Below are 27,345 nucleotides of genomic sequence, written 5' to 3'. Positions count from 1 at the left end.
CAAACACTGCCTCTGTAAATACCTGGCTATATCCTATTTTAAATAAAATACACAAAGGACAAGGAAAACAGAAAAATTTAAGTATGCATTACAGTTTGATCTAGAAATTTTATGCCAGTTTTGTTTCAGAAAACTATTTTTCATTTTAATTGAAAACCCAAAGTCATATCATAGAATCATAGAATGGTTTGGGTTGGAAGGGACGTTAAAGATCATCTAGTTCCAACCCCCCTGCCCTGGGCAGGGACACCTCTCACCAGAGCAGGTTGCTCAAAGCCCCATCCAGCCTGGCCTTGAACGCTTCCAGGGATGGGGCATCCACAGCTTCCCTGGGCAACCTGTTCCAGTGCCTCACCACCCTCACAGGAAAGACTTTCTTTCTAATATCTAATCTAAATCTCTCCTCTATATATATCCAATTTTTCTACATTTACACATACTGCGGATTATATTGATGGTTTCCTGTTATTATTACATATTAATATATTATATAATTATATATTATATTAATAATATATTATATTATTATAATATTATTATATTCCCATCTCTTATTTTGAAAAGAAACTGACAAAACCAAACCCCACAAACTATAGCAGGTTTTAAGGCCCTTGTAATGCATTTGATTTGGTTTGGGTTTGGTGGCATGGCAGCGGTTAGGGTAGCTTGAAGTATCAACTAGTAAGATACATGTGTGCTTTTTGGATCATTTTAATTATCTATATGCTATGAGTAAGGGAAAGACAAATTTACAAGTATGGAAACCTAAAACAAAAACATTTAATGCTAGGAAATATGAGGGATAGTTCATCCATCAAAATAATCAACAAATCAATACTAACAGTCCAAATATTACTAATTAGTATATGTAAAATTTGCAGTAATCTGTAGCATTTCATGATTTTATTTTCAGTTGTCAGCAAAGCTGTCAAGATAACTCACGCAGTAAATCCATTAATCATGTAGGCATATCGGAGTAACACAAGGTCCAGCCAGCCACATCTTCTCTTTCTACCAGTGGTAACACCAAACTCTTTACCTCTCATTTGCAGCAATTCTCCAATTTCCTAACAAAGAACAATACTATTACATGATCCCTTTTTTTTAAAAAAAAAATTGCAATACATCATGCAACATGTAAACTTAACATTTTATGATACTGTACATTACCTTAAAAGTTCTTCCCCCAATTTTTCACAAAGTTGCCCATTGGTACGAAATTAAAATACAAAATGCTATTTCTAATTCAAGAGAATGCTATTTGAGCAAATATCTTGAAATGTGTTCCTGCTCTAGCCTTTTATTCCATAGGAAGGTCTGAGAAACTGACACTCAGATTTGTCAGTCCTGTAAGCTCAGTCTAGAATCAGTAGAAGGAGATATCCAAGCACACTGTTGTCTACTTGCATTTAACTGGTAACACTGTTTTAACGCAAGACAGACACACCAAGTTAGGTCACCCAGTTACAGGTCACACCTAGGGCTGATCATACTCACATTATCTTGCTCTGTAGGAAAGGCACCGATGCCAACTCTGGTTGTATATGCTTTCACCACTCCGTACACTTCCCCGACGTTCTGCGGAGGCATGCCCAGCCCTGTACACACACCTCCAACTGTGCAGTTTGATGAAGTCACAAAAGGGTATGTGCCTATCAAAAAAAAAAATTAAAAACTTTTTTTTTTAATAGTTTAAAACCAGTGTTTCAGTAAGTCTAACCTGGTAAGAAATAGTCCTTGTACTATACTTACCTAGGTTTCACAACACTAAAAAAAACCACACCAGAATAAATGTATTTTTGCGGTCAAGAACATATTTAACGAGCTCTTAGCTGTATATGTACAGTGTCTGATCCTTCTTTATTGAAAAAGGTAGAAATCTGAACACTTTAACTGGTACAGAGGCAAAAGTAGACTACATAACTCTGAATGATCATACAAGTTAAAAATTGCAGTAAGACACCAGAAATCCATGCCCTGCTATCTTATATAAAATATACTCACTAATAGAACAATGTGAAAATTTGAAGGAAGACTCTTAAGAAAATGGTATTAAAAGGTTAGAAAATACAGGTTTACCATTTTTCATTTTGTGTCTCAAAAAGGTTGTACCTACCAAAATCTATGTCCAGCAGTGCTGCGTTTGCACCTTCTACTAGGATCTTCTTTGGTGGTCCATGTAAAGCCTCATACATGAAATATACACCATCCCTTACCATTGGTTTTACTTTTTCCACACAGCCCTGTATAATACAAAAGACTAATGTATAGTACAATTTCATTATAACAAAGCTAGCCAGAGTACAAGTGCTATTGCTTTCTCATAACAATGCTCATATTCCTCTTGAAAAGGAAAAGCAAACAAAGAAATGCTAAACATGACATAATGTGTAAACAAGAGAAGGGAGAACAGTAGTATCAGATTTACACAATAGATATGTATGCTCTTCCTAGGAAGAAAGAAAGAAAAGGGGGAGAAAAGAAATAAAATCCAAACTTTTGAAATGCTTTAGAAATATTCACACCTGAGTGTAATCACAATACTTTACTGCATTTGGTATTTCATTTCCAAGTGTTCAAAGTTTCTCCCCCAAAACCAGCATGTGGGGAGTTCCACTTCTGGCTATCTGAAGTCAACAAATGCACAAAATTGTAAAGCAGCAGTAATTGTGATATATATATACACACAGGTATGTTTGTAAGTGTAAGTAAAAAGTTATTTATTGGACTTCAGGGTCAGTTGCCTGAATGCAACTGGGTATCTGGACATAAGAAGCCAGCAATGTTCACATTAATACTTGCTACACAGGTTTTATTCCCCATGAGAACATACAGAAGTTCTCATTCTATTGATTCACTTCACATGAAATAGAATTTCTTCTCTTTCAGAATTTAATCAAGTGCATTAAAACAAAGATCAAGTGCAAGCAATTTTCCTCAAGCTACAAATACATCTTATGTTTCCACCATAACAATGGGTTTCAGATATTCTGTAATTCTAATGTGCATTAAGTAAACTATAAAGCATTATAAAACACTCAACTGAAATTGATTTTTAGGTCTACTTATTGATAAAAAAAACTACAACTCTACACGTATAATACATACTATTAAAAATAAGACAAACAGAAGTACTAAGGACTCCCATATACTCAATTCCAGTGCTTGCAACCTGAGTTTAATAGCAACTGAGGTACAAGATTCTCTTTGGCATGAAAAAATTAAATATGTAACTGTGCACCCCCTGCCCTGTTCCACACATACCTCAATGGTTTTAAACAATTTGCCAAATTTGGTTGAAGTTTTCTAAGGGTAAAAAACCACTCATATAGTTCTTATAAATATAGTTTTATAAAATGCATGAACAAAAAGGCTGGGTAAGGGTAAGGCACCTGATAATTTTTTCTCAAATAAGAACTTGGGTGCACTGCAAAAATTGCACTACTAGGCATAAGAGAATTGATTCTAGTAAGAAATCTCACAACTGTCTCAACTGTAGGGAAAACATCAAATCAGAATTCATAATTAACCACAAGACTAGTCTGCTGGCAATTAGGCTTCAGTAGTTCTGCTGCTATCAACTTACATTCTTCTGTGTTGTTAGACACAGTTTTTTTTATCCTTAAGGCTTACTACTTAAAATAATAATTTATTTCAGTTCTTAAGTTTCTGACATAAGGAATTACTATTCTGCTTTACAATGAAACATACCTTCCCCGACTACAATCTTGGGTATTTTTCTCCTAGCCAATATGTTTAAGCAAGTGGAAGTCAAAAATAATTTCTCTCTTTACAAGCCTTTTTCTTCAAGTTTACAATATTTCTCTTGCAACCAAGTTTTGAAATACTGCATAAAGCAGGGTCAAAAGCGTCTTTAAGGATGCTACCAGACTCTTTAAAATTCATACATACCAATTTCTCATGATACGTATTATGTTTTAACTCCTCACACAAGCGTAAGTGTCAGTCACTAAGAGATTTACATATGGGTAACTGCACACAGTGATTATATGATTTAACAGAGAAACAGGCTTACCTTGAGCTTTTTCAATTCCCCTTCAATATCTATCTCTAAGGTAGGGTATATCGCTTTGTACTGATTGGCTAACACTTTGAACCTGGAAGGCAAAAATGCTTCACTAAGGGATTTGTTTGTTTTCTTCCTCATGCCCCCACCAACCTTAGGTTTTACTGGATACATTATCTCCAATTATTTGGTGATTAAACAATTTCAAACAATAAAATGTTTTAATAATTATAAATATATAATTTAACAACATTATAAAGAAAATTATTTTCATATCTAAAAATACATTTTAATTTAAAAAGTAACACCAACCAGATGTAATTGCTTACACAGGGTACTACCCAGAAACTGAAAACTATACTTACAACTGTGCATTAAAACACAGAAATTACCTCTCAGAAAATTCATCGAAGTCAGAAACTAGATCACACATTCTGAGTCCACTTCGAGCTGCTTTTGAAGAATATACTGGACCAATTCCTTTCTTGGTAGTTCCCAAACTTTCAAAAGATAATAACAAGAATTATTCTTGATATTCAACCAAAGTGTTTTTTCTTTAAAGCCAATACATCCTTAGCATAAAATGAAATGCTGTTAGTTGTGAGGATTTAGAATCTTGTTTTAAGCATTTAAAAACTCAAGATACTTTAGGATGCAACTTTGTTTCAGAATATCACTATTTATAGACATCAACATATTAATCTTCTACATAGTTCTGGTTTTAAACCGGTAACTTTTCATGCTTTAGTGAACTCTTACATATTTATTTGAACAGAATTCCCAATTCTTACACTTGGGAAACTGAATGCCAAGACAACATCCTTCAGTACTATGAACTGAAATAATCAAACACCTTCCTAAAAAACCGTCCTGAAGACCTGAAGTCAGTCCTCCATAAAGCAACAGCATAAACACTATGGATTTCAAGGTTGTATGTAAGAAATATTTCATTTCATTCTAAATGCCTCAGTTGGAGCCAGGAAAACAGAAACCAGTGCCAGGCACCTAAGAGTGACAACAATACTCAAAATGCTGTAAGTTAGAAAGGGTTCAGTATTAGATTTTCCACTGCAGCCGTTTCTGAAAACCTGAATTCTTTTTCTTACCCTTACCTACCTGCTTCACCTGAAAAGACTTTTCCAGCTTGAGTCAATGACATCGTAAGACACAACTTACTTGCACTGACTTTACTGTCAGAGAGCTAAGTTTCCAGAACACTGTATTTACAGAAGTTAAAACAATTGTATAAGCATAATATACTCTATTAGATTAACTTTTCTATAACCTTTCTGCCATGGAAGCTACACAAGCCTTACTTGTGACTGGTTTTGAGCTACATTTGGGCAGATAAAATCATTCAGTTAAAATAAAAAAATAAACTTACTATTTATCATGATCAACTTTAACGTGTTAGACACAAAAGAATTTAAATACCAAATGTGCTATGCAGTCAAACCTACAGTTAGACATGCTAGCAGGCTACTTCTATATATATAAAGCAAATTAGGAACTAGGAATGTTTTCCTAAGGCAAAATATTAAGACTACAACCCTTTCACTAAGAATATAATCTTTTGCTAGCCACTGGAGAATAAAAATAATCCCTGCATACTCCACATCGAAAAGTTACAAGGATAATTAATACTTTTTAAAACTCAATGACAAACAATAACAGAAGTCCAATGTATTAAGCCAAATGTTTGTACAAAGTCATCCTATGTTTGACAAAATAGAACTACATACTTCTTTCCTGCTTGTTCTTGCCTCTGTTGTTCTTGGATGCCATCTGCAGCTTGGTGGAAATCAAATACTAAGAAAATAAAAATAGGTTGAGTAGAAAATTTCTGTGAAACAAACTACCATATTGGTAACAATTTCTTCACACTATCTCTCACCCTGTTTATCAACGTGGAAAATAAAAATATACACAGTGAAGAGAGGTAAATAAAATGACAAGAGCGTTGGTTTTTTTTCCTCCAGTGAAGAGAGGTAAATAAAATGACAAGAGGGTTGGTTTTTTTTCCTCTTTTTTTTTTTTTACAAATTACATTTTTTTCACAGGGAAAAGTTCTGGGTTTTTTCAGAGTTTTTTTTTTGGAAGGGTTTCTTTTGTAGAACACTTGCAGACTGTGTATACACTGCCCACAGAATAACTACTAAGCCGTTTCAGCTTTGTAGTGGCCCAAAATAATAGACAATAAACAAAGAAAACACATAGTTGAAAGAAATCCTGGAAAACAGGTTATAGTCAAAAACATCCCACTGCTGAAATTTAAGGTGAGAGCTTTAAATGAACATTCTAAATATCTCTTAAACCATTTTATTTTTATATTTTAGATAACATACATTAAAATGCATTTGGAAATGCAGAAGCTCTCACCAACATCTGTTATGTAAACAGAAGTCATCTTCACAAGCCCTGCTTTTTTTAAAGCATTACATATTATTAATGACAAAGATTATGCAAGGTATTCCATGCACCAATTCTTTGTCTACCGTAACAGAAAAAAAATATTAAAAAAAAAATCTGACAAGACTCATGTCAAATACAGTTTGCAGGTTAACAGAACCATCTTATTTTTCTTAAGTACTATCTCCCGACAGTTAAACTACTAATCTACACATTACACAGGAAATGCAGGAAAACTTACAAGAAACAGATTCATTTCACAAGTGCTCTAGTCTCTCTAGAGCAAGAGTTTGTTTTCCTTGTTTGTATTACCAATTTATTTTTGTATTCGTTTCCACACATCCCTGTAATTTAGAGGACTAAATTATCCCCAGCAGCCTGAACCTATTTTTGGTTGATCTTTTGTTACAGACTAATGATTCACAGATTGTCAATACCCATTTTAGAGAAGGCATATTTATCATGGCAACAGATCTCTAGACTGTCATCAAAACTTTCCAAACAAAGTTCATTTACGTTAAGAGGTTGAGTCATAAGTCAGTCAATAAAAAGGACCAGTCAATAACTGGTCCTTTTTACTCAGGATCTGTTTAGCTATGACAACCTCACAGTATTACCACTACAATATAATCATCGCAAAACAGTTTTTCTAATAATCTAGTAATTTCCAAGTAATTCACCTACAGTGATTCTACTCTCAGACAACATTTTAGTAACAGAGGAACAGTTACTTAACTATTTTGAAGTCAGCAGATACTCCAAAGTAAAAATGTATTTATTCTGAAACAACATATTCACTCACTCAGCTATTCCAGATCAGTTAAAAAAGAAAAAGCACAAAACCTTTTTTCTGGTGTAATAAGTTTTTATCTGATAAAGACCTAAAAAGTTTGCATCATCCGAAGATGACTACAAGAGCAGCAATAAGCTCATTTCCTAATACATGCACTTATGTAACTATTATATTACAATATCTAAAGATCTACTTTTAAGGGATGAATTTATGTAATAAAGATGTTGTAGCAGTAATACAGGAAGAGCCTCTGAAGCTCTGTGTTGGTGGTTTCACCTCTAAACACTGTTTTACTCCAGGCTCTGAACTGCAGAGCTGTCTGGAACACAAGCTGGAATCAACGCCAGACTGACGAGCTCCCTGCAAGGAGAGCAGCCATTCTCCCCATCCCTGTGGAGTCCTTCCCATACAGACTCCTTTCGGAAGTACGTGGCAATTTACTTGGTAGGAAGCCCATGAGTTTGGGAGTCACGCCCAGCCACGTGGTTTCCCAGCAGAAAAGTTGCTACACGCAACTCTGCTTTTACACCCAATGGGGAAATGAATCCTTCAGTCAATTAACTTCTGAACTGCTTTTTGACTACTTTGCACCTCTAATGTTTGGCTTGGAAAGTGAACCTGCTATCCTGACTAGGTTGTGCTTATGGAATAGAATTCAAGAGTCACTAGAATATAATCCTGGAAGGGTTCCAAGTGGTGAATGATTTTTTTCTAGGATCTTCAATAAACCAAAGCAGCATACAGAGACTTAATCCAAAGAAAAATACATACCTACATAAAGAGATAGCAAAAATTTTCACACTTATACTGCCATGGAAAGGTCAGAGAAAACAAAGATTAACAAAAAAACAATCAACAAAAAAAACACACCACAAACAGGAACTTACCAATATGAGCCCTGTCAGAAATTATTAGTCTTTTTTCCCAGCCTTCTAGCCCTTAAAAGACAAAATGAAATAGTTCAAATTATGTTTTGTGTAGCATTGTTGTCTTCTGATGTATAAAAGATAAACACTTTCCATGTTTAGTCTTCAGTCAATCTATTTAAAGACTAAACAATCACATTCCAGGGAAAAAAAAGGAAGATTTCAATAATTAAAACTTGGCATCAGTCTATAAAGCTGAGACAGTCAGGCCTATTCTGAGGAAGAATTCTAGCTATTTTATTAGTTCTTCAATTTCAGCAACCAATTAGTGGCTTTTTGTTTTTTAACAATCTAGACCATTGATTTACCTCACTTAACAGCACACTGCTGCCAAGCATGGCTATAGACATAACAGAAAGTATCCAAAAACTGAGTTCTGAATCAAGAAGTGATTACCACAGCATTTGTTTACATTAACACATATCAAACTGTACACTAATATTGTAAGAGATAAAACGACTATGAACAGGTAACAACACACTTTAATAAGTTTTCTTAAATTCATTGCCTTAAGCAAATAAAAATGGACAATAATTCATATTTAGAACCTGTTCTCTCCAAAAACTGGACATTGATTCCTTTTGTCTGCCTTCCCATGAGGGCCCTGGGACTTCAAGGAAGACTCCTGTCAGAAACTCCAGCAGCTAAACAGAGTTCTGGAAAAACACGTTGTACGTAACCTCTGCAGAGGCATCCTCTATCTAAATCTTTTGCGGAGAACCCCACAAACTATTTTGAGAGTAGTATCTTAAAATTTTCTCACCTTTTCCTTTCTTTAAGTTTTTTTCAGCTTCTTCAAAGAGGCCTGGCAAATGAATTACAACACCATTTCCTGAAGAAAACCATTACACAAAAATTAATTATGTTTGAGCAGGGAAAAAAATACTCCAAACAATTCAAAGATACTTCAAGTTTTGCATGCAGAGTATTTTATTTAAGGTTTTAAACTTTCAAAACATTGCAGTTTTTATTCTTAGGAATTTGTCTGTAAAAGACTGATTTACAGCTAAAGTATGCATTTCTAACTATATGCGCTTAATGTTTTCAATAAGCTCAACAAACTTTCCATTTAGATCAGGACAAACAGTAACAGCATCGTGGGACAGTCTAGAATGCAACTTCCTCTTCCTCATATCTAAAATTAACTTCCCTCTCTGTACTTCATTTTAATAACCCTATTGTTTTTTAAAAGCTTAGCACTTTTCTATCATCATTATAAACATTAGCATCCCCTTCAGGCACTCTTCTGCTGTAAACAGACACAAAATATTCCATATATAGAGTTGAGGTTGTTTACAGACTAGCAAAAATAACACAGGGAAAAGCTCTATCAGAAGCAAGCTGGCTTTCCTACAGCTGTCATATTGATCAGAAGATGACTAGCTCATACAATTAACAGCATCGCTGAGTATCAAGAAAGAGCATTTTCCATATAGCAAAACCAAACATCTTAAGGTCATACTAAACTTAGTTAGTAGATCATTACATCCAAAGCTACCAGTATGAGAACACCTAGCTAAAGAATGAAGGGACATGCCAATCAATAGTAACAATCTATTATAATGATCCAGTTACTTTGCCCTTGCCCTTTTTTTTTTTAACCTATAAGCCAGATATTTTTTTTTTTCTAAAAGAGATCTTAAACACAAGGCAAACAGCCCTAGTGTCAGCCAGGATAGAGTTAATTTTCTTCCTAGTAGCTGCTATGTTTTGGATTTAGTATGAGAGTAATGTTGATAACACAGATTGTTTTAGTTGTTGCTAAGTAATGTATATATTAAGTCAAGGACTTTTTCAGCTTCCCATAGGAGCTGAGAGGGAGCATAGGCAGGATAAGCTGGCCAAAGGAATATTCCATACCATACATGTCATGCTTAGTATATATAAATGGGGGTTCTGCAATCACCGCTCAGGAGAGGCTTGGCAATCACTCATCGGCTGGTGAGCAACTGTATCGCATCACTCTCTTTGTATATTCTTTTACTATTATCTTCTCTTCCATTACTCTTCTATTAAGCTGTCTTTATCTCAACCTACAAGGTTTGGCTTTTTTCCCTTTTTCTCCCTCATCTCACCTACCAGCAGCTGGGTGGTAGTGAGTGAATGGCTGCATGGTCCTAGCTGCTGGCTGGGGTTAAACCACGATGCTAGAAGAACAAACTTTAGCTTTGAGACAAGACCAAGAGATAGCAGATACAGACAAGAGGATTTGTAAAAAGCTCTCTCCTACCTACTATGCTTCTAAAGGATGTGGTCTTTCCTACTCAACCCTGATTCTATCAAACAAAACATGACAAATGAGCATGTTTTCAAGCAACAACCTTTTAAAGAAACACAATACAGTAACACATCAGAAGAGCATAAAAGTAGTATCATCTGCCACAGCCTTCAAGACTAGAAGCGGTTAACATCCCAACCTTGCCTGCATCAGAGGGAATCTATTTCCATGTCCATTGGCTCAATTTCTGTAGAAGAAGGGCAAGTTGATCTGAAACTATCCCACTATCAAGTCACAATATAACAGCCAAAAAAAGGCTATTAACCACCAATTACCATGAAGTTAAGAGTTAATGCTGACCTTGAGTATACAGTCACTACAAGCTGGACCCAAGAATTCAGCAAATACTGTTTATGAATCAAGTAACTAGCGGCAGAGGCTCTCCAGTTGCTATGCTGTTTAGCAAACTGTCAATGCTCACTTACTCTTGGCACGTACAGCCTCAAAGCAGGAAGAAGATAGGAAGGGCACAGCAATATAGTCCTGATTGGGAGAAGTACACTGTGTAAGGGACAGGAGCTATGGGTATTGAAAAAGCAGGATGAAAGTGTGGATAGGTCATAGCCTTTAGTGACCCAGAGACTCACCTGGTTTGTGAAACAGCACACAAGCACATGCATAGTTATAGCACTGTGTTTTATATTTACCTCCATTTTGAGAAGGAAATTTTAAGGGCTACACAGATTTATTAAGTAGGTTGGTCACACATGAAATCCAAAATTAAAAAAAAAAATCATGTAGGATTGGAAACAGGATTCCATGATAGGGAGGGATAAGTAAACTTGTAGGGACAACAGACAGGATGATCTAAACCCCCTTTCAGGAAGCAAACAGATCATAGATCCTGACATCACATAGTACTGCCACTGCCCTAAACCTTCTAACATATTCTCCTGAGAGGACTTCTTGGTAAGAACAATATAGTATAGTGCAGAATTCTTTCTGGAGTCAGCATTTCACAATCCAACAGAAAAGGGAGAAAGGATCTATGTTTCAAAAGGTACTGGTAGTTAGTTAGCAGGGCTGAAGATTAAAACAGAGAGGAGGAATTCTGAGAATAAAATAAATAATTGGTAGAAAAAAAAAAAGAGGGAATGGGAGAATGAAGACACAGTGGGCAGCTAGCTGTTTGCCTAGATAGGACAGATAAAAACAAAGATGAACTATCCATGACAGTAACAGACACCTCTGTAATCCAAACTTCACAATTGAGCTAAGATAACGTTAACAACATGGTAGCACAGTTCAGGCCTATGAGAATCCGACAGAAAAATCTGATCCTGTATGTTCTTAGATATAATTTTTTATTTAATATGTCAGAAGTCTGTAACTACAGTAGTGTCTATTTTCTAGAGAGACGTCCCACTTACCAATGAATGCAGTGACTTTTGGATTGATGATCCCACTTGGCAGAAGATGAAAGTCATACTCCACAGAATCCACAACAACTGTATGTCCTGCATTATTGCCTCCCTAGGGGAAGAGGGGGGGAAAAAAGAAAAGCATTAATAGTTTTTGAAACTAAAGACAAATGAACACACAGTATAGAGATTAAATAAACCAATGACAGCTCAAATTCTGCAGCTTGCATTTCTGTTACTGACAAAAGTATGTTTCAAAGACCTCCCAGGAAATCAGACGAATTTGTTTTATCAAACTCCACAATTTCAACAGCAGTATTATCTGTCATATAGACTTTGGACAGTATTTTGGTTCACTAAAGGCACAAGAACTTGGAATAACACTAAAATGTTTCTAAAAATTATTGGACAGAAGCGTAAGTTTTCTACAACATGCAAATATTTCTAAAAGCCATCACCAGTTTTACCAGGTTCCTATTACAGTTATGGAGTATAAGTATTAAAAATAGAACCACAACCTTTGCAAAGAAAAGAAAAATCATCAGTAAAACTCAGTATATAAAACTGTATAGATATTGGGAAAGACAAGTCTCTCTTGAGTGTTTTTCTATTAACAGTAACCTGCAAAGTTAACTTTGCCATTCTATACATCCTCAGTGACAAGAGAGTTCTGTAATAGTACAAGTCATTTATATCTGAAACATGCTGTTAAGGGGTGAATCTAGAGGCAACTAAGACGATTGTGGTTTTGCAATTTACAGGAAACCATTTACATCAAACTAAACACTTCTAGCTTTTTTTATTACCACAAAGAGTATTAAAAGATTTGTTAGACTGAAATACATCTAAAATACAAAAAGAAGCCTGTGACCAAGCCTTAAAGAGGGTCAAGACAGGCTTATGAAACTAAAAAGCTTACAAAATAGTTACCAAATATCCCTGGTTCTTGTTTGTTGTACTTTTGAAAATAAGCTTACACTCTCCTGTGACTGAGTCATTTGTGCAAGACAAGGGTGCACACAAAATGGTTCCATTCGTCATAACTAGGGGAACATCCTTGAGAGGCACCTTGCACCAGAAATAAACAAACTGATTCACAGAAGGACAGTGTTAAAGGAAAGACTTTTAATCTAAGCCTTCTTTCAGCACAAGACAAACTGAAGAAAGGCATTATAGGAAAAGAAGAAAAAAAGAAATTATATGAGATATTACCCTATGGAATTATAAATCTGAAATATTTCAGATAACTGTATCACGAAGTCTTTTTTAAGCAATGGACTCAATAGCTACTTGCTACTTACACAACATTACAAAGCATGAATGCAATACATAAAGCCGTATCTCTGACATAACAAAGAATATTCTCAGAAAAGCCTGTGAAGCTAGCAAAGAAAATTCGCATAATTTCAGTATTATTTGAGGACTTAAATTGGACTAACCCATAAGCAACGCTAAGATTAGTGCATGACTGTTCATTTGAAATCCCCTACTATCTGGATGATTTTACTTCATATTTTGCTTCTCAATTTATTTTTTAAAAGATATGTTTTTCCAGCAACATGAACGTCAAATAAAGAGAAAGAAAAATCTGTGATTGTAGAAATTAGATCATGATTAACAGTAAATTATATGTGATAAATTGCCATCTGAACACACTTAGGCCAAACTGACTGAAATTACAGAAAAAAATTGGTTTTGTTTTACCTCAAACCAGGACACATACTAATACCTCAAGGTTTCCAAATACTTATTTTCGGATTAGACTCAAATCTGAACCTTAGAATTTAGTTGTTTATAATATTATGATGCCATGAAAAGATCCAATCCCGGAAGTGCTATTGATAGCAGCCGTCTGGTAGAATGTTAAGTCAGTCCTCATCCTGCTTTCAATGTCATTGACACAACACATCATTTTGAAAAATATTTTTAGTTTCAAACCATATTTTAGGAGATTATTAAAACAACAGCATTTCATTAATTCAGTTCTCAAAATCCTGCTGTTGATTTACAGGTAAACTATCCTACCTGTAGAAGTTCAAGTGTATAATTACACAGTTAGGAAGAGTAGTATATTAAGAGAATGGTTCACACTGTACACTTACAGTGAACTAGCAGTAAAGTGTACACATGTTGTGTGCTAAGATGTTGCACAACACAGGTTTGGTAAACAATACTTATTACAAAAACCTGAACTCAGAGTTCTAGTGGTGGTGTGGTGGAGGGGCGGGTTGTTGTTAAGTTGTAGGGCTTGGGTTTGGTTTAATCTTTTTTTTTTTTGCCCCCTTCAGAAACTGATGATAATGCCAACATCTTTGTAATGTAAGCAAGTACTGACTCTGTGCATAATTCAAGGCACAAGCTGATGAAGTCACTCCTGGCTTCAGTGCTTTCCATCTGGACTTCTCGCTCCTTCTCCCTCATCACACTAAACCAAATGGGATAAGTTATGTCACTCAAGCTAACACTCCTTTGATTCAAATATTCAAACATTATTAATGGAGAACTAACTGTGGAATTTCTTTTCACTATTAGTTAAACAATGTTCATGCTCAAGTGGTCTTCAATACATTCTATAAATCTTTGGCCAGGGGGAAATTAAGATATACAAGTCATTTCTTGAGGCTGGCAATACTTCCTAGTTAACTAAATATAGTAAGCAGTCTACCATATCTCTGTAACCTTCTAGGTACTCAAACTTACAGGAGTTATCTCCTTGCCACATGAAAACTGAAATGCCTACTTTGGGCCAACACAGACAGGCCAAGTGCGTGGCAAGACCAAAAGATGCTCTTGCTCAGCCTGGAAAACACTACATGCATGTAGCCATGGCTCCTTTTCCAGTTCTCCCTGCACAACAGCAAGATTTCCTTCAGCTGAGCCAAGAAGTGTGTCACGGCCAACACACTCATGCATTAGGACAAGGCAACTCTGGATTCAGCTACAAATAGATGGGTGTTTGTAGGACTGACATGAGAGGTACAAGGCAGCAACGGTGGCACACTGAACAACAAACTTCTTCACTAGGATGCTTTCTTCTCATTCTGCAGAACAGTAGCAGAGCAAACCCCTCTGGAAGTCAGAATACAGGCTGTGGAGAAGGTCAGGCAGCCAAGGCAGAGCTGGCTTTGCCAGAATAAGAGAAATAATATTGTGTGGAGTAAAAATAATAATTATCAAGAAAGGTAATCAATAAGAAGAAACAGCATGACATAATCAGGAATGCCTAACAGATTCAAGAGTTTACTTGCCTGGTATTGCAATATTTTATTCTGAAATTATGCAAAAGAGGCTTTCTGAAATACAGCAGAGACAAATACCTACTGCAAAAGACAAGTAAGAAAGCTGTTTTAAGAAAAAAAAAATATATATCCTTTTATCAGTTTTTAGGTAAGTTGAACTTGCAGAAGGCCAAAAAACCAGTTCAGGATAGGCAGTATAGGTGGGATCAGAAGAGAGCTTTCAAGGTCCAAGTACCCACTAAACACAAACCCACTGAACATTCTTCATAAAGGTTTGCATTCTCTCCCTCTGCTTCCATGGTCTCCATGTTCTGATACAGCTGATCCAAGAGTCATCTATTCCCACTCATCTAACACATTATTAAGAAAGGAAAAAAACCAAAACCAAACCAAACACACACACACACCCCCCTCCATTTGTTTCTTTAAGTGCTTCCTAAAAACATTTTGCAAATCTTTTTTCATTTCTGCATCTCACGGGATGTTATGATATCAGATACAGTATTGTAAACCCTCAGATCATCTGACAGAACAGCAGAAGCAAAACTTTGAACCGAAATAAGACTGTCTCTTTTAAAAGTAATTTAAGAACCTCTTCCCCAAGCCTCACGTCTGTCAGATTAAACAGCTATTAAGAAAAATGTCATAATTTTAAAAATAATTAAAAATTTGTAATGGTCTAAACATTAATCATTGAAACTTAATTCCGATTTTTATCCTGCCAATAACTGTGTATATTTGTTTTCTTAAAACATACAATTACCACAGATGAGATAAATTGGGGTTTTTTTGCATATTTAAGTGTACCCCTGTGCACATCCTCCAAGTCTGGATACATACAGCAGAATCCCTACATGCCATGAGCTTTCTCATTTCAATAGACACAATCTAGAATACCCCAGCATTTTTTACTTTAAGTCTTTTCATTCTGGAAGTCATGGAAAAAGGTATCTGCTAGTTACCTGAAAATTTTCTAAGTACGGCATCGTCACTGAAACATACCAAGGACACAAAGTCAGACAACAAACACAACAGAAAACCCGATGTCCATTTCCCAAAAGGCTGCGTCATGTAGCATTCAGATACTGTGAACTGGAAGTATATTGTTGGAACTCATTAAAAAAAAAATCAGTTCTTGTTAGTATTACACTAGAGACTAAGCACTTCAAAAACTGAATATGCATAATGCTTAACTTTTGCCTATTTAACACCAAAATATCTCTCTAGGGTAGGTAATTACTAGGCTATTTAGGTAAGAATATAAACAAACTTCTCCCTTAAGTTCTAATAAAGCTCACTTAGAAGAGCGCTGTTTGAAAAACAAAACAAAAAAAAAAACAACACCCAGACCATTTCTCCTTAGGTTTTCTTTACATTAGAAAACAGCCTCTGGACTTGGGCGCATTTCACCACAGAAAACTGAGCATATTGGAAAAATATCCTCATAGCTCACCAAAGAACAGAACATAAAGCAGATTCTCCATCGAGCAACAAAGCAGCTACACAAAACAAAGAGCAATAAGAAGCAGTAACAACACACTATGCTCCTATCAAGAGGCTAACACAGGCTTACTGATCCTGAAGTCCCAAGAATATTTTGCTTAGATATAGCACCATTTATTCGTGCATCTCTGTCAAGGCACAGCACTACAGTTTTAGCATACTCTGAGGTTTCCAAATTGGGATTTTGAGCAGTCAATCTTCTTCACACCATATTTTGAGGTAGATTTAAAAAGGTTAAAAGCATTCAGTTTGTTTTTCCTTTCTCCTTTGCTTGTACTATTTGTTCTCCTCGTATCTTTCAGTTGGAGCAGTTCTCTCTCCCTAAGGAGATCACAGCTTTACCAAACTACAATGTTAGATTGTGTCTCTAATGGAATTGCCCCAACTTTTCAACTGTTAGGAACATGAACTTTGTAATACAAAGTAATACAAATACAGTGGTGTCCTTCCTTAACTTCTGACTTCTCCTTGTAGTCAATACCAAGGCCCAATGGTGTTGCTCAGGTTACCAAACACCACACAACCTCAAGTTGGGAGGTTGATTTCATGGTTGGACCCAGCTTCCAGTTTTCAGATGACCAGTTGCTGCCTACACTGCCACCAGCAATGCTGAAGGAGTAACTGCCACCAGGTGACATTCAACATTTGTACTGATAACGGAAAAACACAAGCTTGCTCAAAGTGCATGGAGAACCAAACACCTATTTTTTTTTCCCCCAACAATATCAGTTCAAACAACTCATGAAATTATGAAGTTGGACATCTTAATCACAGCCTTGATGCAAAGAGAAACAAACCAAACAAAACAAAACTACTTCAACCATGAAACTTTCCTAGTACTATATATTTAAAGAGTTGTTTTTCAGGGGTTTGTTTGGTTATTGCTTTGTTGTGGTGTTTTTTGGTTTGTTTGGGGTTTTTCGGGTTTTTTTGTTTGGTTTTGTTCTTTGTTTTTTTTTTTTTAATTTCTGCATGTATCCAGCTCAAAATGGCACCAGTTGGATTGGAATGAAAAAAACTTATTTCCATTTATTTTGAGATGCAATGTGAAAGTCATCATGAACAAGTGTGAACCTATGCATTTCAGTATATGGATTTAGCTTAGGGACTTTTTAGTTTGATGCTCTGATGGATGAACAATCTAAAATCCCATTAAGACACAGTAGCCCTTTATCTCCTTTCATGATCCTGACACTATTAAATCATACTATTATTTTAAAGTATTTTAAGTCGTTAAGTGCTCGAGTGAAAGTAAGGTCAGGCACAAGACCATTACTCAATCCATAATATTTTAAGAAAAACCTGTTGTTTTAAGATAACTAAATGCATAAGCTTTTTAAAAAGGCATTATTCCAATTTCACTGGTGTGGTATGCTTAAATCACTTCCCTGAAAAACTACATGATCCCTGACCACTAGCTGGTAATCCTGAAATATCCAAGCTATTCAACATGTAGAACAGCTAAGTATACAGGACTCTGACAGAGAGGTGCATACTAATAGACAAATTATCACACAAGTACTGTTAGAATGACAGCCATCCTGGTAACAAAACCCTTTATTTACCTGCTTCCTAGAAGCCTCATTCCAAATGACATTCCCTATGAAATATCATTTTTTAAATATTCCTTTTACAGCGATAAGATGCTCAGAAATATTCTTTTTTAAAGCAAACAAAAAAAAGAGTCAAGTTTTTTCTTCAGCTTGCTAAGGAAGATCAAGTAGCCTAAAAATCCTTCTCAGTGTAAGCACCGCACCCAAGAATCTGCATCCATATATTCAATTTGGATAAGGCTAGTCAGTACTACACACAAAACAAGATACTATTCTAAAACATACCTTTCCTGGCAAATGTGAACAGAATCAGTTACACGTGCACAGAGGGGCAATATGATAGCAAAGGCAGCTGCAAGTATTGCACATATGGGGGCCCTTTGATAAACCTTCTTAGGAAAACACCCTTTTTGCAATAGTTTTTAGTGCCTGAAAATACTAATTTTGAAGGAAAAAAGTCATTATCTGCTAGTTGACATTTTACTGGAAACACACGTGAAGTTTCAATAAATCAAACAAGTGACTCCTGCCAGCCAAAACACACTATCAAAGCACTGGAGGGCAACACCACAAACAACAAACTCAAGCGCACAACACAGAAACATCAGTTACCAAAATACTGTACATTGGTCCAGACAGTATCACTGGAAAATACAGCGAAAGCTAATCAATAGCATCAAAGAGGACTACTTTTTAAAAATACTTTCTGAACAGTACTTCTACACCTACGGTAATTTTAAGGTAAATTTTAGGCATTTCACCTATCTATCCAAAATAGCTTTCTTTCTCTTGCAATCTATAGCTTTTAAGCATCTTAACTGCCAGCTAAAGAACTGAATAGAACTACCAACAATATTAATGCAAGTACCTGGCTACAGTATTATGATTTTTTTTTCCTTATAGCTCTGAAGACTGAAAACAATTTTTATAAGTGGAGGAAACATGGAACCTAGTTTTCTGAAAAGACTCTGAAAACGATACCCAAATTTAGATAGAGAAATCCTGAATTAGACTTTTTCCTTTGGTGAGTTTGCTCAGAGAGGTTCCATGCTCCTGGGTTTGCAGCCCATCTCACTGATTTACCTGAAAAGTATGCAAAGGACTTGATCACTTGTCCTTCCAGTTTAAGGAAGAAGGATTGGCAGTTCTTCTATTTTGCTGTCACATGGGACTCTTTCAGGAAAAATCTACACACTTATATTCATGATTCACTGAAAGACCATCACTCTTGATCTTAAGGTCATTCTAGCTTTAAACTCCCCCCCCCCCCTTTTTTTTTTAAAAAAAAAAAGTTCCATGCTCCTGGGTTTGCAGCCCATCTCACTGATTTACCTGAAAAGTATGCAAAGGACTTGATCACTTGTCCTTCCAGTTTAAGGAAGAAGGATTGGCAGTTCTTCTATTTTGCTGTCACATGGGACTCTTTCAGGAAAAATCTACACACTTATATTCATGATTCACTGAAAGACCATCACTCTTGATCTTAAGGTCATTCTAGCTTTAAACTCCCCCCCCCCCCCCCTTTTTTTTTTAAAAAAAAAAAGTGCAGTCTAATAAGTGTACCAACTTGAAGCAAGCAAAACCAAAAAGAAAGAGTTGCTTGGTCATAAACTGAAAGCAAAAAAACTATTCCTCTTTAAAAAAAAAAATTAATCAAACAGTAAGATGTTCTCTGCTTTTTAAAGCCTTTGTGTAGAGCACAAAGAGCAAGAGTAAATGTGTACCATGTGTGCTAGAGGAGGAAGTGTGTGCTGAAGTATGAGGCATGTGTACAAACAGAAGTAGAGCATGCAAGTAAAAAAATCACTGCAGGAACACATACAAAACGTAACACATTTGAAACTAAAATGGAGGAACAAGAGCACATCTTTCTCCATTTTAGATCTACGTCAGTTGAAAATATGCATTTTAGTTTCAAAGTCTATCTTCATTAGTCAAGGACAAACTATACAATAGTATAATAACCAAAACAGTTAAATCCATTTTGAACATACCAAGACAAGAGAGCAGTTCCAACCCTGATGCCTTGCCTACAGCAGTACGCTCATAACTGCTAAGACTGGTCTACATTACTGGAACTTTACCTAACAGGGGAGGTGCAGAGGGAAAAAAAGATTTAATTAGAAAAGCAGACTGAAATTACTATTAAAACCATACTGTGAATGGCTCTCTATACAGATACTAAATACAAAAGTATTTAAAGTAGCTCTGAAATACTGACATATGCATTTAAGAGAACTATCTACCCAAAAAGTTTATGATGACAATCACTGCCTTTTCTTATGACATGATCATGCCAAGTTGTCTATCTCAAAAATATGATGCCTCAGGGTAGAGCAAAGAAGTCTTTCAAGTTATCTCCTCTAGAATAGAAATTAGTTGCCTAGTTTAAAGAGATGTTATCTCATGCTACGTTAAGGAAGAAGCCATACACTCCTTTCAACTCTCCCCATCAGATGTGTGTGTGCATAATTTTTTCTACAGTTTACTTTTATTGCTACCACATTCCAGCATTCTTTTTTAGCTCAGGGCAACCACTGTTGTTTCTGAGCTAGCTATACAAGTGACTGCCAAGTTGGGCAAGAAGCAAGTCAATGTTGCTTTGGCATCATATGGCTGTAAACATTTTCATTTAACTCTTAGATGAAAAGTGAAAGATACATCAAGAAAGCTGGATACTACAATTATTTACAAGAAATGTAAGAAAGGCACCTTCTTGCCACAATCCGATTCCAGGGAAGGCTGAACACACCTTTAAAAAGTTGATCAGTCTAGCAAAGAGATATCTGAACACCTATGATGCACTCTAAGTAGACATAGCTTAGCATTACTAGGCTATTTGCTTCTCATTTTAATACATATTGCCAAAATCTATTTTGAACTTTAGATTTTAAACCACCCCCCTTTAAAAAAAAACTAAAAAAACCCCCAAGGTTTTAATAACTAATTTATTCTCTCACATCCCAGATTTTGCAATTAATTTCTTGCTTTCTCCCCTTTTTGCCCCATATGAATTAGCAGCTAACAAACTCCAGCATATAACCTACTCCTGGATTTCAGTATAAACAACATCCAGCAGCTCGCAATTTTCTTCTTTAACAGTCCATTCATGTTTGTAAGATCTAAACCTAGTTCAAGGAGCCACCATGTTACACACTTAATAAAAGTCTCTAAAAATTTGGCTAGACTTCAGAAGTTTTTCAATGTGTAGGACAAGAACTGTTGCATCAGAACAAGATCAAAAGCATGGTTTGAGGCAGAATATGAGATAATAAGCACATTATGTTTTACACATTCACCTGTTTTTTCCTAACAAATAAAAGAAAACATTAATTTTACTTAAGTCTATTAATCTCAAAAAACTCCAATACATTTCTCTATACTGATAGAACTTGCTCTGAGGAACTGCTATTGAAAGACAACATTCAGAAAGACTCTTTAGAGATGTTTTTGGCTTAGTTTCATCTGATCTGCAAAACCTTGTTGTATTGCAATGTCTACACGTTAGGCAGGGAACAGCATTCATTATCCAAGTCCAGAATAAAGACCAACCTATCCCTAAGAGATAGAAGAGATCAAGGGAGGCAGGCAGATAAGGAACAAGAAAAATGTTGAACACACAGATTGGTCCAGCACTATTGTTTCTTCAGTGCACAAAAATCCCACTGATGTTTGCTACATCTCACAAAAATATTTAAGAAAGGATATAAAAAATGAAAAGTGACTTTGGGAACATTTATGGAGAACATCTTCCAAATGTGTGAGGTAGTACAGTAGGAATAAAAAACATTTTTGAAATCTTAACAAGCTGCTACAGAGTACTGCATCTTAACCAACCAAGCACACACAGTAAGCTTTTGTAGCAAGATTGAAGGAACAATAAGAAACCAGTAGATCAAGGTGCAATTTGCTCTTTAGTGCTATTAAGATCTCCTTTGTTAACGGTACAAAGTTTATGAACTAGAAAATCAGATTTCAACTGTTCTATTTGAAATAACATATACATTGTGTGACTGTTTACAGTAAAAAAAGATCACCTGTCAGTGATGCTCTAAAGCAAGTCTGCAAAGCATATGACTCACTGATGGGCCAGGCCAAAAAATCTCATTTTACTGACCTCTCTTCCCTCACCAGAGCACATTATCGGCACGCTGCCAACCACTGCAAGGTCCAAAAGTGCACCCAGCACTTAAAAAGAAAAAAAGAAAAAAAGAGAGCATGCACTAGCTAGACATCACATATCGAATGCCTGAGCAGCAAAAAAAGCATCAACAGCTATAGCTACTGATTCTGCTATTCCTAATTCTGCATGGCCTGCAAAGGCTCTAGACTAAAATGAGAATATTTAGAAAAGAAAAAAGGTGGGGTTGGTGAATGGAAGCTAAGAAAATCACAGTTGGTTTGGTTTTTTTTTTAGTGTGGCTATATACAGACTAGTGATATGGAGGCATTAGGTGGCACTTGTCTGAGGACTTCAGTTAGCAGTTATGAGGTGATCAATTTTAACTGCTTAACCCCAAGAATCTGCACTCTGAAAACTTCTCTAATTGCTGTACTGTAATTGCTACATATCAAGTGATCAGTGATGGCGTCACTATTCACCCTGTTCTTTGGGGGGAGGAAGAGGAAAAGGGATCCTGCAGCAAGCAGAGCAGTAAGGGTAAGTCGCAGGCAGACCGGACTGAAATCAGTTGAGAAGATTAAAACAGAATCACAGCTTCTTACAAAAAGTAGTAACAAGATGTACAATAGAACTGAAGAAGCAAAAAAAATATGATTCTTTAGCATAGAGAGCATGGCTTGAATATAAACTGAAGACTTAGAAATCAGCTACCTCCAATAGTCAAGAACAGGAAGTGACCAAAAATTTGCTGATGAAATGAGTGAGAATGGAATCACGCAGCACGGACACTACATTTTTTTCTGCGTGCATACTCTGGTAGATCGGGTGAGGGGGGGAGGGGGTGTTAACGTAAGAGGTACAGCGCATTTTGATACTGCATTTGTTTTGATAAAACAATTATCTAAAATAAGTTGCTTGCATTAATTTGCCATTCCCATATCCACTAACAAATGAAACTCTGGTAATTAAATTCCCTCATTTGGTTGCATTCTGCAGTGGTAGGAAGTTGCTTAATCAGAACAAGTAGTGCTTTCCTCTTACTTCCCATTACCTGTGGAATTGACAAAAAAACAACATATACTTTTAAATTGCAACAAAGCTAGCTGCTTATCAAGAGGAAACTGTCAATTAAAAAAACCAAAAGCACAGTTTTTCTGACAACTGCTGCTGAATCTCAAAACCAATTCTTGCTCTACTTTACTGTCTGGACTATGATTTACATGATAGCAGGTAAACAGACTTTGCTCTGTATGCCACCGAAGAGCAGGTACAGATTTAAGTACAAAAGTCTCACCAATACATTTGTTTTATCAATAGTGTCATTTTACCAGATACCTCCTCGAGGTGAATTAAGGCCAATTCAAATCTAACAGTGGAAAAACAACTACATAGCTTGCTTGTCATGTAGGCATGTCTGTATTAACTGCATCTGAACCCTCTGTACTAGTAGTGCCCTCATGAAACTATCAGAGTTGTCGGTGCAGCTGCATTAACAACAACATAGGTGTAGCCCCTGCATGCATTTTAATTTTAGTTTAGTCTCTTTAAGCAGTTGTTTTTGAAACCGTAACACTGCTTTTGATAAACGTGAATCTGTCTTCTGAAGAGAAAATCCCATACTTTCGCACTGAGCACGAGAGTCCTTTTAACAACCTCTAAACCTAAGATAAAATACTTTGGAGGGTGGTATTTAGATGAAATAGAGCCATAATACAGCTTATTTATTGACACATTTATTCGGCTGGTTGTACCAGCCAAGTTGTACAAAGTTCTACCATAGCCAGCTCATTAAACAAGTGACTGAAGTCATTAGCACACCTGCTACGTAGGAGACAAGAAGGTATGACCATAGATTTCAGAGTACAACTTCTTGCAAAGCCTTCGCAGGCATTGTAAAAGTCAGTGATAGTCAGTTCTCAGTTCCAGGACAGAACTATTTTCTTACGCTCTGCATCTACATGGAACCAGGGACAGTGACATGAAAGCCACACTAGAGCTCCCAGTTTCACCGAAAATATAACACAAGTTTCCAAGACATCTTAGACCTGCTACAACTTCCCAAGTTCTCCAAGAAAATAGTTGTACTAATAAATTTTTCACAAGAACATGCTAGAAATATTTGATCTCCTCCACGGGCATTCTTGCAACTCTGTGGCATGATGACTAGAAAGAACCATCCTTGAATGAATAACAGTATAATGGTGAAATAAGAATCAGAAGCTCCAATTACAGCAAGCTGATATTAACAAGGGGCAAACTAAGTGTGTTACAGTCTTTCTTCCTGGACTTGCACCACTATGAAAAGTAAAAGAATCATAGTCTAATTTATCTGCAGTAACAAAAACATCTAGAAAATGCTTGCATATATAGCAAGGTAATTCAATAGCTGAGTAGCACTGAAAGAATACTTGTATTTTCCCCTCTCATTCTGAGAAACTGTTCTTTGTGTCTACCCTGTCCTGGGGTCCTCTTTTCATCAAGGTCCTCTGAGCCAATTAAAATTTTTATCTACTAAAATGGTAGAAAGTAAATCCAATGAAAAATAGTTTCCTGCCATTTTGGTGAGTTAAATCAACTTACAGAAGCGTTCAAGTGCCAGAGACAGTGCATGGGAGGAGACCCAGACAGCACGGCCATCAACAGGAAAGGGAAGAAAGAAGAAAAACTCCTTCCTTCAGCAGGAGCAACAAGCTGTTAGAAACGGCAGAATTTTTTCCATTTCTTGATCCTTTACCCAGCCGAATGAAAAGCACTTACAAATACATTAAAACACACATGCACAAAAATTCACTGTCTGCCCTCTCTCTTCACCAAAACTTCTGAACATTAAACACGCACGCTCACACAGATGTCCTTCAAGTTTCAAGAACAAAGTTGTAAAGGATGAACTGAGTCACCGTGTTCTATAACCCACAAGACCAGGCAACCATGCCACAGCAGCACATCAGAGTCTATGATTATTTTAAAAAAAAACCAAACCAAAAAACAAGATACATGGGAAGAAGTAATTCATTTGTGAAAACAGCTACATGTTTGTTTATTTCAAAGTCTCTGACATGTTTGTTTATTTCAAAGTCTCTGAAGTTCAAGTTTTTGATTTGTCAGCTTTGTAACTGACATAGTTTTGAAAGCACCAGTTTTATGTGTAGTTCTCATTAGATAATAAAACGCTTGCATGTTTGCACTCTTTGGGAAACGGTACACTCTTCCAAAACGTATTTATTTTAGAGGAAATATAATTTGTTCATTCAACAAAAGCATGCAGGTAATGACACACAAAGTCAGTGCTTGCTGTAGGCATTTTACACTGCTTATATCTCCTAACTTCAAGAAAAAAACCACATGGCTTTAGTTCACTATGTTGTGCTTTATGGAATTACTATGCTACAAGTGTTAAGAAAAACATCTCCTCAGGTCTGTGTTGTTTTAACGCAGGCGTTTAGGAGTACTGTGCTTGCAGGCTAGACTCAATTTTTTTACTCTTTTGATGGAATAAGGCCTCCATACAGAAAAGAAAAATTAAAAAAAAAAAAAATCAACAGAGAAAGACGAGATTTCATGGACACGACAACGAACTTGAAGCAAGGGCAGGCGAGCCCTTTAGAAGCCAATTTTACCTGAAGGGACCGAGATGTGGCGGGCGACACGCGCACCCTCGCGTGCATCCTGTAACGAACCGCCGGTTCCGCGCCGGGGGCCACCGCCGCCCCTCCGAGGGGGGAGCCGGCCCACCACCAGCACCATCACCACCGCGGCGCCTCAGGCCACGCCGCCGCCGGGGAGGGCTCCCGGCCCCGCTGCGATGCTGCGGGAACCGCCGAGCGCGCCCCTTCCCGGCGCCCCCCAGACAAAGAGTGCGGCGGCGGCGGGCCTCAGGCGGGGAAACGCGACCCCGGGCGCCTTCCTCCTGCTGGGGGCGAAGAGAGCGTCTTCCCCCTCCTCCTTCTCCTCCCGGCGCCGGGACGGGGACAAAGGAGGAGCGGGAGCGCCGCGGAGCCCGGCGGCGGGGGTCTGGCCGGGGCTCCTGCCCCGCCGCCCGCCCCGCGCCTCGCCGGGCACCGGCCGCCCGGCCCTGCGCTGAGGCGGGCGCCCGGGGGAGAAGGGGGACGAGAAGGAGCGCCGGCGCGGAGCCGGGCGACCGGTGGGTCCGGTGGCCGGGGCCGCCCGCCTCAAGGTGACACCCGCGGCCTCCCCCCCGCCCCGGCCACTGCCGCCTCCTCCTCACCTGGCACCTGCAGACGATGTCGGCGTCCTGCGCCAGCAGGTCCACCACCTTGCCTTTGCCCTCGTCGCCCCACTGGGCCCCCAGCACGACGGTCACCTTGTTGCCGGGGCGGCGGGCGATGCACTCGCCGTTGGGGATGGCGGGCGCCGGGGCGCCATGCTCCGCCATGGCTCGCGCTGCCCGCTCCGGCTCCGCTCCAGGCACATGCGGCAGCGCGCGGCGGTTCCGCTCCCCCCGCCTCCTCCTCCGCCTCCTCCCGGGCGGGCGGGGGTGCCGCTGCCTCCAGGTGCCGCCGCCTACCGGTCCCACCGGCGCGGCTCCTCCCGCCGAGCAGGCACCCCTCTGCCCTCCGGCGGAACCCCACTCCCCCACCGAAAACCGGAGCCGCCGCCGGCTTTTTTCCCTTCCTCGCTCTCGCGCCGCTTCCTCCGCTGCTCCCAGCCCGGACTACATTACCCAGCCGGCCGCGCGGAGCGGGTCGCGGTGCATGCTGGGGCGCGTTGGTGCCCGGGGGCCGCACCTGTGGCAGGACGGGTTACGTGTGGTTTGCCCCACGCGCCGGCGCGAGGCCGTGTGGGTTGGGGAGCCGGAAGGGGCGGCCATGGCGCCGCTGGGCTCCGCTGTGGCTGGGGAGGTGTAAAGCGGAGAAGGCGCGCTGAGGGGAGGCCGGGGGGCCTTTGTGCGTCGGGTCGGGCTCAATATATGCTCAAGCCGCTCTCATGGGTTCGGTGGGCACAGGTCCTGTGGTGTCCCTTCCCCGCAGCTGACTCTCTGGGGGGCAGCGGCCTGACCCGCTACAGGTGTCCCCGCACCGCTCCTGACCGCCGGCCGGCGCCTCAGGCCCCGGTGCGGGGCCCAGCACTGGTGTGGGTCCCTCTCTCCCACCGTGTTACATCCGTCCCAGATGT

At 38.3% G+C, this 27,345-nt stretch overlaps 1 protein-coding gene across 1 annotated transcript in view; it reads right to left on the bottom strand.

Moving 5' to 3' along the window:
- Positions 1–26,847, bottom strand: part of ADSS (adenylosuccinate synthase) — a 32,786-nt gene extending 5,939 nt beyond the window's left edge. Inside the window, exons 1-10 of the mRNA XM_014951115.1 lie at positions 26,438–26,847; positions 11,804–11,906; positions 8,919–8,987; positions 8,117–8,167; positions 5,770–5,836; positions 4,420–4,527; positions 4,037–4,118; positions 2,117–2,243; positions 1,498–1,652; positions 943–1,067 (exon numbers count right to left, since the gene is read on the bottom strand). Coding sequence (XP_014806601.1) covers positions 943–1,067; positions 1,498–1,652; positions 2,117–2,243; positions 4,037–4,118; positions 4,420–4,527; positions 5,770–5,836; positions 8,117–8,167; positions 8,919–8,987; positions 11,804–11,906; positions 26,438–26,605 — 1,055 coding nt within the window. The 5' untranslated portion in view covers positions 26,606–26,847. The remainder of the gene's footprint in view (positions 1–942; positions 1,068–1,497; positions 1,653–2,116; positions 2,244–4,036; positions 4,119–4,419; positions 4,528–5,769; positions 5,837–8,116; positions 8,168–8,918; positions 8,988–11,803; positions 11,907–26,437) is intronic.
- Between the last annotated feature and the right edge of the window lie 498 nt (positions 26,848–27,345).

Source organism: Calidris pugnax, unplaced genomic scaffold, assembly GCF_001431845.1.
Source record: "Calidris pugnax isolate Ruff unplaced genomic scaffold, ASM143184v1 scaffold24, whole genome shotgun sequence".
In the NCBI taxonomy this organism is placed as follows: domain Eukaryota; kingdom Metazoa; phylum Chordata; class Aves; order Charadriiformes; family Scolopacidae; genus Calidris; species Calidris pugnax.
This window is presented reverse-complemented; position numbering and strand designations above follow the sequence as displayed.